This window comes from Pleurodeles waltl, chromosome 9 (genome assembly GCF_031143425.1).
Source record: "Pleurodeles waltl isolate 20211129_DDA chromosome 9, aPleWal1.hap1.20221129, whole genome shotgun sequence".
In the NCBI taxonomy this organism is placed as follows: domain Eukaryota; kingdom Metazoa; phylum Chordata; class Amphibia; order Caudata; family Salamandridae; genus Pleurodeles; species Pleurodeles waltl.
Window position 1 is genome coordinate 222,821,157 of NC_090448.1, and position 15,169 is coordinate 222,836,325.

At 47.9% G+C, this 15,169-nt stretch overlaps 1 protein-coding gene across 1 annotated transcript in view; it reads right to left on the reverse strand.

Annotated features, from left to right (window-relative positions):
- LOC138259612 (uncharacterized) overlaps nucleotides 1–8,227 on the reverse strand; it is a 107,790-nt gene extending 99,563 nt beyond the window's left edge. The window contains exons 1-2 of the mRNA XM_069207453.1: nucleotides 7,938–8,227; nucleotides 5,275–5,420 (exon numbers count right to left, since the gene is read on the reverse strand). Coding sequence (XP_069063554.1) covers nucleotides 5,275–5,420; nucleotides 7,938–8,227 — 436 coding nt within the window. The remainder of the gene's footprint in view (nucleotides 1–5,274; nucleotides 5,421–7,937) is intronic.
- Between the last annotated feature and the right edge of the window lie 6,942 nt (nucleotides 8,228–15,169).

Below are 15,169 nucleotides of genomic sequence, written 5' to 3' on the forward strand. Positions count from 1 at the left end.
GAGCAATTAGATTTAAATCCATTTAAAGCAATAGAATCAACAGCCAAAGTTGCCTGAAAACATATAAGGCATCATTATGAGTCTGGCTGTCTACTGACCACCAGACTCGTAATGGCGGTTGGACAGCCACCAAATGCAGCAGTCCGACTGCCACATTATTGCGCCACGCTTGGATGGCGAGAATCACCAGAATTTGTCTTCTTGGCAGTCTGATGGTCTGGTAGTCATGGCAGTACTAATCCCATAGCAGCGCTGCCCAGGTGATTATGACTCCCTTCTCCACCAGCAGTTTCATGGCAGTAACCCCACCATGAAAAGGCTGGCAGAGACGGAATGCAATTGGCATGGGCAGTGCAGGGCCTCCTCTGGCCAGCACCGTCACAGTGTTCAGTGTCTGCTTTTGTGGTGCACCCTACGCACTACTTCACTTCTGCTGGCTCTATTACGAGTCTGAGACAAGGCTGTAGGCCATTTCCCGCTGGGCCAGTGGGAGGAAAATGAGTTTCCACTCATTGACCCAGCAGGAAACTTGTAATGGGCCTGGCGGGGAGGCTGCCACACCGGCAGGAGCCTCCCCTTCAGAACTTCAGCAGATGGGCTTTTCCATCCAACAAAGTCATAATGAAGCCCATTATGTCGAACTTCTAGGTATATGTCGCCCAGTCTTCGTTGTGGCGTTTGTCCTGAGCCCCTGCATTGTTCCAAGAAAGAAACTGCATATCTTGTCCACAACCTACATTCTTTGTATAAGTATGTACATTACATGATGGCTGGGGAGAGGAGGGATAACTAATAGCAACCTCCACTACTTTAGTTGGTCCAAGTATACCTTCAATGAGGGGTAACTCCAGGTGTCAATCGTTTTCTGTAAGCCCTGATAAAACCCCAAATCTCTTAGGGTGGACAAATAATACTGGGGGTGTCGGCCTTTTTTGTTTCGCTATGTGGGGCACTAAAGATATAACCAGATGGAAATGGATAGAAATATCCTAATGGACGTGCCTTTATTTTACAGGAATTTGTACTCACAAAACTAAAGCATGGTAATAAAAATTGGACACACACAGGATCTTTAAAATTTAGAACAACGAAATCTCCCTCAATAGATTTTGCAGTGGGACCAACCAAATTTACTCTGTTGGCCATAATACGTTTGTCAGTAACTGCTGGATGGTAGTCTACATTCCTTCTACACCAGTGTACAACTTTGTTTATAAGGCTTTGCCAACTCTCATATGTGCTAAAGGCGGCACTCCCACAAGAACCATTGTATATGGAATGCTGTCTGGAGGTAAATGCAAACTTTCAGGAGCATCTTTGAGTTGAGAAAAAGAGGTGGGCTGGGATTGATTGGATACATTCTTAATCCCAAGTGGGTAATTACATTGCAGCTCCTGAACTGAGTCTAAAGGGTCCATACCCCTTTCTCCCAGTGCACTTTGTTTGACAATACATGTGGGAACACTGAAACTAGATCGATTAGTATAAACTTGGGAAGACTGTGAACTGAAACATTCTTGATTTACCAAGTCCACCTGGGGGGGACTTATTTGATGCTCCTCTTTGATGGCATTTGCCAAGGACAACCTGGTCTTCAATATTCCCCAGCTAGATCATTATAGGTTGCAGAGCATCTGAAATTACATTTTCGATGAGAGAATAAAGCTCCTCACATGAAGTTGAAGCCCTGCCTTCACCCACAAGGTTAATCCAAATATTTTCCCCCTGGACAGAACTTTGCAAGCTTCTTTGAGGGGCAAGTTGTTGCTTTTTTGATTTTGTGTGAGTCTCTACTCTTTTCCTTTTCTCTCCCTTAGACTTTGATCTCTCTTCCTCACCCACATTTTGAACTATGAGCTGAGGGTGACTAACAAGGTTTTTAGCAGGGTTATTGAGAACAACTACAGGAGAGAGCGGGACTATAGATTGAGTTGCCCGCGGGTTCTCTATATCCCGAGCTACCCGTTCCTGCATCTTAGCCATTTCGGGTAGCGATGGCGGAGACAGGGACAACCTTTTCTCCGCAAGTTCAATTACTTTGCTTATTACACCCACCGCTCACTGCAAAAAAACATCAAGGGTGGTACAGGCAGCAGGTGGTGTTTAAGAAAGTTCAGACCCAACAATGAGTCTCTAGGGGTCAGCGTAGACAAACAATCAGATTTTTTGAACGCTCACCAAAAAGTTACAGGATATCTCATAAAATCTACCAATCTACCAATAAGGCCAAGGGGAGTGGCCTGACCCTGCCTCATCCAGCCGCGACGGGCACAGATGGGCCCTCTGTTGGCCCTATCTTTGCCTAGGCACAAGCCCGGGCACATCCTGCGCATGTACCTCACTGCGGGGAGAAGAGAGTCTTTTGCAAGCACCTTTGGGTGTAGTGATGAAGGTAGCAGCTCCCCTTGCTGCAGGTCAGGCTGGGGCATGTGGGCAGAAGCACCTGGCCTGTAATTGGTGCATTACATGCTGCAGGGAGAAAAGCATCCTTTTGAAGCGCCTTTGAACACAGTGATGACAGTGGCGGCCCCTCTTGCCGCAAGTCAGCCTGGGGCGTGTAGGTAGAAGCCCCTGGCCTGTGATTGGTGTGGGCAGTGCAGGCCCCCCCTGTGGCCTCAGCACTTCCTTTCCACCAGCCTTTTGTTGGCAGTTGAAGCACCATCAAAAGGTTGGTGGAAATTGGACTCGTGCTCAGCACAGTGGTGCTGAACTCAGCACCGCCATGGTTGAGAACAAGTCCGACGGCCGTCAGCCCATCGGGAAATATGTTTCTGACGGGGATGGTGGTCCAACCACCAGGGTCTTAATGTGACAATCAGACCGCCAGGAGTACGGTAGTCTTACCTCCACCAGGAGTCTAGTGGTCCTTGGATCACCAAACTCGTAATGAGGCCCTAAGTGTTTAAATAATTGGGTTCTATTGAGTATTTAATCCCACTCTCTAAAAATAGCTGATTGTACATTTCCTTTACCAAAGGCTGAATAGCGAGCTGTATTTTGTCTGGATGTATTTTTTTGCATGTTTTTGGCACTTTACACCAGGCACTTCGATATTTTATAAGTGGATTGATTAATCTTTTCCGATTGTTTCCAGTAAGAGGATGAGTGGTTTGTCTGGAGATCGGAGTCCCTTTGAGTGGTGAGCAAGTGAACTAATTGCAGATCAAAGATTTTGGAGTTGAGCTGTCTGTGCTTGTTTAAATAAATACCAAAAGGTATACAGATTTTTTGGAGCACTTCTTTCATAATCAGATAAGTATCATCGCTGAAGATTCAGGCTAATCAGAGGAGCCATCAATGACCCTTTTAACAGAAAAGCTCTTTGCTCAGGAGTCTGCAGCGCTCTATTTTTTAAAATTATTTTTAATGGGATTTTTTTGGGCTTCACATTACATAATCAGTATTGCTCAAAACAATAGCAGCAAATGCAGTACATCAGCATAGAGTCAAACCACCCGTTCAAACAATAACATTTTGAGCATGGGCAGTGCTGGTACAGGGCAAAGCTAGATACAATAAGTGGGTCATATAATCAAGGACGTCCCTGGTACCCCCAGCGCCAGAGCCCCAAAGAAACCGGGCGCGGAGGCCACCCCACCTCTGTTTCCCAGCAGGGTGTGTAGTTAAGGTGACCTCACAGTTGTTCTGCCTATATGTGTGGACCTAAGCCAACTGAACCACAAATGCAAACAATGGGAACCTGGTAACTGGGGAAAGAATTCACTTCTCAAACTACTATCTCTTGGTGATGGACATCACCCTCCATCCATGTGCATGCTCAAGGGGAGGTGTGCCCCCATTGGAGGGTGGGTAGTGGTGAGGGTCATGTGTGCTTCTTATGCTGGTCTTAGCCTCGGACAGGGATCACAGGCACAGACCAAACAAACAACATCAAGGGGGGTGCATCGGGCATTGGGTGGTGGTAAATGAACCCTCTGCCCAGCGGGTCCTTGAACTTTGCCTCCATGATCGGACTTCCCCAGGGTGCACCCCTATCAGCCTCTCATAGCCTCCAGCATCCTGGTCCACTGTACCTGCAGGTACTTTCCATGCCTCTGGCATCCCTGCCCAGGACTCCTGCTCTGCTATGGTGCCTCTGGTACCTCCTAAGTTCCTCCCGTGATAATGCTCTCTCCCCCACCCTGACCAAGGGTCTCACATCTGTTACCCACACCCCCACCCTCAGACCTATTGCTGACTTCCAGGCCATCACAACTCTTCTCATTGCCACAGCTAAAGCCAGATCATTAAACCTGTTGCCCTAGGGAAGACCACCAGCAAACACCCCTCTATCATGAATGGGATGACGAGGTACAGTGCATTGCCCAGTCTAGCTAAAACCCCCCTCCAATATACTTGTAGCTGTGGCAGCCCCACGCACATGACAAAATCTGCATCAAGATGTGGACATCAGGCACATCTCTGTGGTCCCCCGCCATATATGACTGCTAGTCTGTATGAGGTCAACTATGTTATGTGGGTATAATTAAACTGGATGTATTTCAGACGTGTTTTCGGAACACTGTCTTCAGGGATGCCAAAATCGGACTCCATTTTGGCTCTGTGAACTTACAGGCAAGCACTGCAGTCCATTTGGACTTCAATGGCTCAAGCGGTTTCTGAAACATTCCGTTAAGGGCCTGATAAAGCAAAGCCACTAGATGGCAGGCTGACCCAATCATCACCAGCGACTTTAGCACTGCGTGAGTCTGAGGTACCTCTCCCACATTGCTCCATAAGTCCTCAAACACTATCTTTAATGCATCCTATATGAGAAATTGACCAGTAGGGAGGCTCTTCCACTCCAACTCTGCTAGGGGGATTGACATACCCATGTGGAACAATTCCCCACAGTCACCAACCCTGAGTCAGTCCACTCAGCCAGTTGGGTCATTGTAATGAAAGAGAACAGGGGGTCCCTGTGTGGGAGACCCACCCGTGATAAGGCAGGGGCATACAGCGGCACCCTGCAGTCCACCAGACGCAGTGACGGCAGCAGTTCAGGGCAGCAGCCAATAGTGGCACCGGGTACAAGGGCTGTGCTTTCGAGCAGAGAGCTCTGGCCAGCAGGGCCCCCTTGTTGGTCTGCATGCAGAGAGGGTGAAGTTCCACCTGGCAGACACCGTCCAACCATCGGGTCACCTGCTGGAGTTGGGCTGTTATAAAATAGAGCTCGAAGTCTGGGACACCTATTGTCTGTCCTCACCCTGGCAGAAGGGCTGGTGTACAACAGGCACACCCACTTAATGCAGGCCCCTCACAGTTCCACCCTACACATGACATCCTCCTGGAAATCCCACTCAACCATGTCAAATACCTTCTCTAGGTCCATAGACATGAGGTTGGCCCGGGCATTGTTTGTACCATAGGATGGTATAAGACTTGGAAGAGCCTCTGAAGATTTATGGAGGTATACCACGCTGGAATATAATTATTCTGGTCATCATTAAGTAACCCTTGCATATGTGACAGCAGTCAGAGTGCCAAAACTCTACTGAGTATTTTGAAATCCATTTTCAACATTGAGAGGGGTCATTATGCGGCCTTGGTTGCTGCTGGCACCTTAGACTTGGCAGCGAAACCACTGTTGCCTCTCTAGTTGAGGCCAGCAATGTCCCCAACCTAAATGACTCAGCATAAACCACCTTTAGCCTAGGTGCCAGGACCCCAGCATGAGTTGCGTAGAACACTGCAGGCCATCCTTGCATGAAGTTTTGCCTGTGGTCATATCCTTAATGGTGCTTCTTATTTCCTGAAGCATCACTCAGCGTCCCAAGCTCTTGTTTGCCAACTGCAGCAGGGTTTGCAGAGAGCCGCACAAGAAAAGCTCTTGCTGCTCCGGTCAGGGCTGGGAACAGCCACTGATTAAGTTCCATATACGATTCTGTAAAGGCTGCATTAATGGCCTCTGGTGTCTACAGCATTGTATCGTCCGGTATGAGTAATGGCTGTGCCCCCGATCTCCAGCCTAGCAAACCAGGCCAGCGACCTACCAGCCCTTCATTTCTCCTCATGTGCCCTACTGATACAGTCTTTGTAGTTTTGACAATGCAGCCACTCCAACACCACATTATGCCATGCTTTTGCATTCAATAACTATATCCACGCATCCTAGTCAGTACCCAGAGCATTGTCAAATCGGTACGAAGGATCTTTTACCACCTGCATCTCCCTGTCCAATTCCCATCGCACTCCCACAGAAGTACATAAGCAATGCCAGCGGAAAACCACCTTAAACACCTCCCACTCCACCAAGCAGCTGGAGGCTGTGTCATGGTTAATTGCAAAATATCCTGTGATGGCGTCCCAGATGGAGTCCCGAAAGGGAGCATCGGACAATATGGACAGATTCAGTTGCCAGATGTGCACTGCTGGGCGCTCACCCCCTGGTCAGAAAAGATGCAACCCGGCTATTCAGTCCGGGTGACATTGACAAAGTCAGCTACTACACACATAGTGTTCCAGGTGAGTATGCAGTTTATATGTGGGAGTAGTTGGAGTAATCCCTTTCTGTGCCATGCTGCATTCACCAAACATCTACAAGGCCCCAATCTTCCCCACTCCTGAAAGCCCACTGAATCTTAATGGCTGATGCTCCAGAAGAGGGTGGGCCGGTCGATGGCCGTTCCACCACACAAATACAGTCACCACCTAAGGTCAGTGACTCACCAACAAGTTGACCCAGGCGTTCAGACAGTGTCTCTAGGAATGCAACCTGGTCTTGATTTGGTGCATACACGCTCCCCAGTGTGAGTGGTCTGCCATACAGCCACCTATTGACCAACATGTATTGACCCTCTTGGCCTATCATGGTGTGAGTCATCTCAATTGGGACCCCTGGTCATACCCACAGAAAGGCCCCAGGAGTATAAGTTAATTACACTGTTGCAAAGATTTGCCCCCTCCAGGAGCACCATAGGTGCTCTGCCTCTACCCCATAAGATGTGTCTCCTGGAGCATGGCGATGTGCACCCATCTACGTATGAGATGCCTGTGAATGTTGTGATGCAAAGCTACTGACCCCATCCTCCATGGAAAGTAAGGCCAGTTTGTGTGTCAGGGATAATGAATGTAAGGTAGAGAGTGCCCCACCGCTGATCCATCATCCCACCCATAGCTTCCATTTTAGTATGCACAGCAATCCCTGAGACAACAATAAAACAAACCAACCCAAAACTCTCATCCCAAGCGTAGTCCAGCAATGGCTCGGTGCCCAAACATCAGTCCTGAAATCTGTCACACAAACATAGTTCCACTCGACCTCAGAGGAAGGCCCAATGGAGAGGGGAAGTGTGCTTGTGGTGTCTAGGCCCACAACAACCCTCCCCAGTCAGCAACAGGGGTGAGTTCTCAACCAACAATACCTTCCAGGGGGACCCAGAGAACCCCAGACACAGGCTTGCGCAAGAGTGCATGACCAGTTTTACCTTCCCGGGACCGCAGTTGCAGCACCACTGCCCGCAATGTGCCTCGGCCCCCAGGCCTCCAGATTCTCAGATAAAGCCTTGTGTGGATTGAGGCGTTACTAATGGGAGTTCATAACTGTCCAGCATAGTGCCATCCAAGCCCTATGTTCCCAACTGGCATCCCATTGATAGGCTGCCCTCAGCATCTGAGGACCTTCTTTCAGTGATTTCAGATGAAGTCAGGAAAGCTGCTACTTGATCCTTGTTCATCTGGGACCTAGAAGGTTTCTTGAGTGTCCGCCTTCTGGAGTTGCTCAGTATCAGCAACCATTGTCTGGTCTGTGACAGGATGAGCACCAGCTCTGTAGGTCTCCAGCCACTCCCGGGCTTTTGTTGGCTCGCTGGGTACAGTAGGATGTTTTGCAGTCCCTCCTCTCCTAAAACCTGTTTCACCTCCAGGAACAATGCTCTGTTTGTGCCCATTTGCAATAACTCACCTCTGTCCCTGTAATGATGTAGGTTAGCCACTACCCGATCTGGGCAGGCTGGCCCGGGGCCAGAGGGTGAGCAGGCACATGATGCACCCTTTCCCAGGCAAAGAAAGGGATCAGCTGCACCAGGGCCACTTTCGTGTGCAGCCAATGTTCCAAGTAGGCCACTATGCCATTTCCACCCAAGCCTTCGGGAAGGCCCACTATCCGGATGTTATTGCGGTGATCGCTCCCCGTCACATCTTCCACACGATGTTCCAGAGTGTGCACCCTCACCATCAGGTCTGCCATTTTTAGCTTTAGTGTCTGCTGCTCAGACTGTAGGTCCATGATTGCAGCCTCCACACCCTTTATCTTCTCTGCCAGCTTGTGGTGATCATTCTGCAGCAGTCCCAGTTCAGCTGAGGCCGACCCTATCTCGCTACCTCGCACTGCACAGTAGTCCTAGTGTCTGCAATGTCTGCTAATCTCACTTAGCTGGAGTTGTAGTGTGGGCGGAATGGGGTCAACAGGCTCAGCAGGTGCCTCAGTGCTGCCATCCACTTCGAACGTCCCAGGCTGCAAGACCGAGCCCCTCTGTTTCGGTTTGCCCATTGTGACTGTGGTGTGGTAGGGCACCACCAATCTCCTCTCCTCGATCCACTAGGTTCCGAGGGGGCTTGATGCCATCTGGGATCACATTCTCGTGCCCTGTTTCGTGGTCATTCACCAGGGTCTTCCCCTTCTTACTGCACTCAGACAGCTCCTTCCATGTGTCCTCCCTCAGTCATGTGCTGTCAGGGAGCCCCTCTGGTCCCCCCAGAATCTTCACAGTGTCCCCCTGGCAATGAGGTTGGATCCAGAGGCAGCCCAGAGGATTCACAACAACAGACAGCACTCCAGGCTGCCAGGTGGCCCACAGGATACCCCACTCCAGTGCCCTCCTCCATCCTCTTCTCTTTCAGTGGGGCAGGGGCCACCAATGGGGCCAAGCCCAAACCAGCTGTCCAGGGGGAGGACATCAGGGCAAGGCAGGGGCAAATCTCATCCATGGCAGGGCCCCAAGCTCTCTGGAACCAGATTCAGTCTACATAAGGCTCCGAGTCACACTCCAGGGCCACTGAACCCTGGAGCCATTATCATTTGAGGGCCCAGGGGCACCATGACCCACCCTCTTTCCCGCTTTAGGCCACTGGGGTGGGAAGTCGCTTCCAGGCACTTTTCCTCGCCGTAGCCATACCATCGCCTCTCAGGGCCGGCCCCAACCTCCGAACACTGACACGTGTCCCGGGATCTCTTTCCCTTGCCGCCACTCACCTCGAGGCTGCACACCGCAGATGGATCCTCGGCCCACCAATAGCCCAATTTCCAGCAGGATTCAGGGGTCACTGCTGTCAGCCGTACCCCACAGCATCAAACCCCACATGCTCCATCACAGGCTAGTGGGCCAATTCACTGGCACGTGGCCCACAGTGGGCCATTACATTAGGCTGCAGCCACACGCCTTGCCGCCATTCCCCAATCTCCTCTATGGCTCAGTTGCTGGCCAATCATTGACAGACGAAAGGGGCCCCTTTCCCTGGGGATCAGCTTGCCACTAGCAACGTGTAGTGGGGTCGATGGTGGCCTTGAGTGGTAGCATAGGGAGGATTATTTGGGGCTGATGCTGAACCTCTAAATTATGTAAACGCCATCTTGGCTTGTTAGCCATGCCCCAATCAGGAGGCTGAAGTACTGTAATGAAAGTCTTTATGTCTCATGGACGTATGCACAAAAGGCACTGCAGTTTATCCACCAACATTGAGAATACGCTCTCTTGAGAAACAGACTCAACAGGATTGGCTGGCCACACTCGACTGGATAGCAATGCTTTTCTCACTCATACTTTGCTAAACCACCAGTATGTACTTGGAAGACTGTCTGACAGTATATTTGAGGCTGGCTTGAGAGCCAAGGAAGGTAAAGAAGCTAAAAAATTAGGGCATCCAGCCTGCAAGGCAACAAAGTATGTCAACTGAAATAATAACATAGCACTGACAAAGCTAATAGATCTGGCTTGAATTTTGAGCCTGGACTAAAACATTAGGTAACATCCCATGAGAATCAAAAAATACAAAACCATATTATTTTATGTATTCAGTAGATTGAGAATGAAAATAATTTAACATGTTATAACTCAGTGTGCATTTAAACTGAAAAGTATGCCCTCATGCATTGCAATTCAAACATGTCATAGAAGGCAGAATGGCAAATTGAACAGCCAATAGTGTGAAGCAAGATATATTCTCCTCTGAGAGAGTCGAAAGTCTTCTCTATATACACGTGTGTGTGTGCGTATGTGTGTGTACACACATGTATATATATATATATATACTACTATATGATACTAAAGCAATATACATATATATGTATATATGTGTGTGTGTTTATATATATATATATACACACACACATACAGAGAGAGAGAGACATTGCTAACAATACGTCAAAAGAAGACAGTCAGTATTTAGACAGACCTAAAAAGACCTAAAAATCCAAATGCTTGTAATAAGGATATTCCTCTGTAAATCGTTGTTAATATCTTTGATTTTACAACTCACTGATTATAACCACATGCTGTCCATAATTAAGTATAACAAGATTTCATTTGCAAATCATTGTGCTCTACCTTAACTTTAGAGTGGTATAAAAATATTTATTTATGGAAAGCTTGCACTCTGACGACATTGGTCTCATTTTGCAACAGTTCTCTATAGCTGAATAAGTGTTCAATATTCTGAAAAAACAATACTTATTCTGTAATTATTACAGATCACAGGCAACGGTATCAGTGTTTTTCTTCACTTATTGTTCCACTGCAGTATAATGTCAATATTACTGGGTGTTAAACAGATCTCCATACCCTTTGAAAATAGCAAATAACCATGGTTCTTTTTTGTCTTTCTAAAACACTCACACTATTCACTAGTTTGCTGCAGCAATTGGATAGCTCACCAACATACATTAGATCTGCTGGAGCGCCCGCAGAGGTCTTCTTCCCGCCTCAGGTTCAGATACCACAAGTGTTCTGGTGAGACACCATACCTTATCCCACATACTAGAAGTCGACTGGATCTTTGGACTCAGTGAGGAGTGTGGTTATCAGATTCATTCAACACAAATCAATAACATAGAACCATAAACAAATTCTAGACACCATGGCCAATTGTAACACTAAATCAAACTCCAAACTGAATAAAGTTCAAAAAATTTATTACAATCCCAAAATCAATGTAACATATACCATGTGCAAAACTAAGGGCGTCATTCTGACCCTCGCGGGTCACGAATGACAGAAGCACCGCCAACAGGCTGGCGGTGCTTCAAATGGCATTCTGACCGCGGCGGTAAAGCCGCGGTCACCCTGCCGGGGCCGGCGGTATTCTGTCGTTTTTGCCCGGCTGGGAGAATCCCCCAGGGCAGCGCTGCAAGCAGCACTGCCCTGGGGATTCTGACGCCCGTACCGCCAGCCTGTTTCTGGCGGTTTTCACCGCCAGGAAAAAGGCTGGCGGTAAGGGGTGTCCTGGGGCCCCTGGGGGCCCCTGCACTGCCCATGCCAGTGGCATGGGCAGTGCAGGGGCCCCCTAACAGGGCCCCGGACAGCTTTTCACTGTCTGCCTAGCAGACAGTGAAAAGCGCGACGGGTGCAACTGCACCCGTCGCACCGCCGCAACACCGCCGGCTCCTGTGTTGCGGCCTCATTCCCGCCGGCCCAGCAGGAATGTTGGAATGGGGACCGTGGAAATTTGGCCGCATGGCGGCCAAATGGCGGTTTCCGCGGTTTCCCCCCTAAGTTATAAAAGTACATGAAAATCACTGACTGACCAAAACATCTAAAGAGATTAGTGTACCAAACATCAATACTATAAAACACTCCAAGAGAATGACACAAATGAGCAAAACTATAATATACACATTAATTTCAGATTTCAAAGCAGATGATGGTGACATCAGTAAATGATCAAAATTCAAATTAACAATCCGTTTTGAGGGATGGACTATCCCTATCATTAACATGAATTTGGACTTGCATGTGTGGGGATGGACTAACAATGTGGGCAAAACAAAAGAAGGGGCAAAATAATTTGGAAAAATCATCTATCTAGGGTAACTCACTACACTACAAAAGTATACAGGTGTAATTATCTAAGTTGAAAAGGAAACAAGAAACCACATTATGAATCGTACCTCTCCTCATGGGACAGCGGTCATGAAAGTTTCATCAAGAAGAGTGTTCACCTCTTCGCAGCATCAGTAGACAGCAACATCAGGACAATACAGAACACGGCTGCATATAGGACGAGTAAGCAGTTAATACATATTTAGCATATTAGTATTGAACAGCATAAGCTGTTCCACTGTTCCATAGAGACAGCCACCTTCCAAGAGGACTGGAAGCACACTGAGATCTGCCTGCTCTTGAAGAAACCCACAGCCGACCCCCTGGATCTAAAAAATAACCGCCCCATATCTCTGCTGCCTTTCCCAGCCAAGGTCATCGAAAATGCCATCAATGCTGAGCTCCATAAGCACATCGAGGACAACGTCATCCTGGACGCCTCTGAAATCAGGCTTCAGGAGCAATCACAGCACGGAGACTTCCCTCCTTGCTGCCACAGATGACATTCACTTGCTCCTCGACCACGGCCATTCAGCAGCCCTCATCCTACTGAACCTATCGGTCACCTTCGACATGGTCTCAAACCTCACTCTCTGCTCCAGGCTCCATGCAGCCGGCATCTACAATGGATAAGCTCCTTCCGGTCTTGCCGAACACACAGACTCAGACTCCCACCTTAACTGTAAGAACCTACGGAGATCAGCTGCGGAGTTCCTTGGGGCTCCTCCGTGAGCCCCACACTCTTCAACATCTACATGGTACCTCTTGCATCCATCATCAGGGACCACAGACTGAACATCATCTCCTACGCCAACAATACCCAGCTCATCATTTCACTGGCTGAAAACCCCACTACTGCCAAGAAGAATTTCCCGGGTGGGATTGAAGCCGTCGCCGCCTGGATGAAGGACAGCTGCCTCAAGCTCAAATCTGACAAGACTGAGATCCTCATCCTGGTACCATCCACATCAGCCTGGAATGACTCCTGGTGGACATCCACTCTCAGAACCTCCCCACCCAAACAGACCACGCACGCAACCTCAGTGTCATCCTGGACTCATCGCTCACCTAGACCAGTCAAGTCATCTCAGTCTAATCCTCCTGCTTTCACATACTCTGACTTCTCCTGAGATCTACAAATGGATCCCAAAGGACTGCCACAAAACTGTAACCCATGCACTGGTTAACAGCAGAATCAACTACCTGTGCCCTCTACACCGGTACCACCCAGAAGAACATCAAGAAGTTACAGCATATCCAAAACGCCTCTGCCAGACTCATCCTGGACATTTCCAGCCTTGAACATGTCTCAAATCACCTAAGAGATCTCCACTGGCTCCCTATTGAGAAGTGAATTAACTTCAAGCTCCTCATCCACGCCTACCAGACCCTCCATGGCCTAGGACCTGCCTACCTCAACCACTGCATCACCTTCTACTCCCCCACCAGACCTCTCTGCTCCACTCAACAAGCACCACCCACCGTACACTACATATGGAAGACCTTGGTTGGTGAGAGATCCTTCACCTACCTCGTGGCAAGGAGCTGAAACACCCTTCCTATGTACCTCAGGCAGTCACCATCGCTACCCCAATTAAGGAAGGACCTTAAAACCTAGCTCTTCAACTGAAGCTCAGAGGACAAACCCTCCTAGCACCTTGAGACCCTTACGGGTTAGTAGATGCACTTTATAAACCCGCATTTGATTTGATTAAACAAATGGGGCCCAGTAGTAAGGATGACTTTATTCTTCAGAAGATATCTAAAAGTTAGAGGGAGTCAGAAGAAGAAGGAGAGCAGTACCACGTCCAGGATCATCAGCATGTCGAGACTGACTGACTAAAAGTTTCAAAAGGCTCTCCTTAATTAGAAAAGTCTACTAGTTTTTGATTGGTTCTCCAGGTGGGCTCATCTTGCGCACAAGAATCAGCATCCAATAGTAGCCACTGACACCATCAGGTTTGCAACTGTTCCGGATTTTCTAAGGGAAAAATGTGTAGTCATCTCGATGAAATAATACAGTTCAGCCAAAATATTACATTTTCTAGATGATTGAAACTTTGGGATCTTTTCTCACAGTAGACAGGAAGAGTTGAAAAATCCTCATGTGAAATGAATAAGGATTCTTGTGTTATTCAACAGCTAGAACAAATATTGTTACTTTGTTAGCAGTGAAACATGTTCTTGATCCCCCTATATTTGGCCTGTGCTCCCTTGCGGTCGGTCTGAATTTGTGACTTTTTAAAACATATATGTCACCTCGACTGACAACGTGGGATCTGCCCTTTGCTTTACAGCATCAACAGTCTTTCATGACTGATAATGCGAATCTCCAGCAATGGCCATTCACAACACCTGACATGCTACGACCGTCCATGACACCTGGCCTGCTCTTTGTGCTACATCAATGGGCCATCCTCGAATCTCTCCCTGCTCCTCGTGGCCCCCTCCACTGCAAACAGAACTCTTTGCACTAGACTTTGAAGGTGATTCTTTCAGCTGGACTAACTTGGTCCCTATATCTGGCCCACAAGCCATTACGGTGGCCGGGAGTAGTAACTTTGACCAAATCTCTTGCACAACCAGATAGCTGTGAGTGGCACCATGTGCTTTTAGGCACTAGACTTGCATTAAGTCCTTAAAATTGCATAACTCAGGTTCTTCTAATTGAATTTTGTTATTTTGGCATGAAATAATTGTACTCTATTGTTCTATGTTAGTGTGGGATTTTTCTTATGTTGTGTTTTCACTTTAATACTGTTTGAAGTGCTTCATAAAGAGCCTCTAGGTTAAGCCTGACTGCTTTGTGCCAAACTACCACAGGTTAATGTTGAGCACAGGTTAATTTTGGGTTTGCTTGTGTTTTACACTGACAAGAATTGTGGTTGTGGATTGTGTAGGGTTTCACACCCCTCAACCAGTAACCGAATTTCCTACAACCAAATCATTTTATCAGCTGTGGAAATGGCCACTCAGCTTGCCTCATCCAGTGAATGGGTTAGGAGAAATAGTGAATAAACATAAATATTTTTTTAAAATTTCAACTGACAGAAATCAAATGCTCCAACACTTTTGTGTAGCGTCAGCTAGTGTATGTCGTTGTGATATATATATTTTTTGTAAGAAGGGCTGTG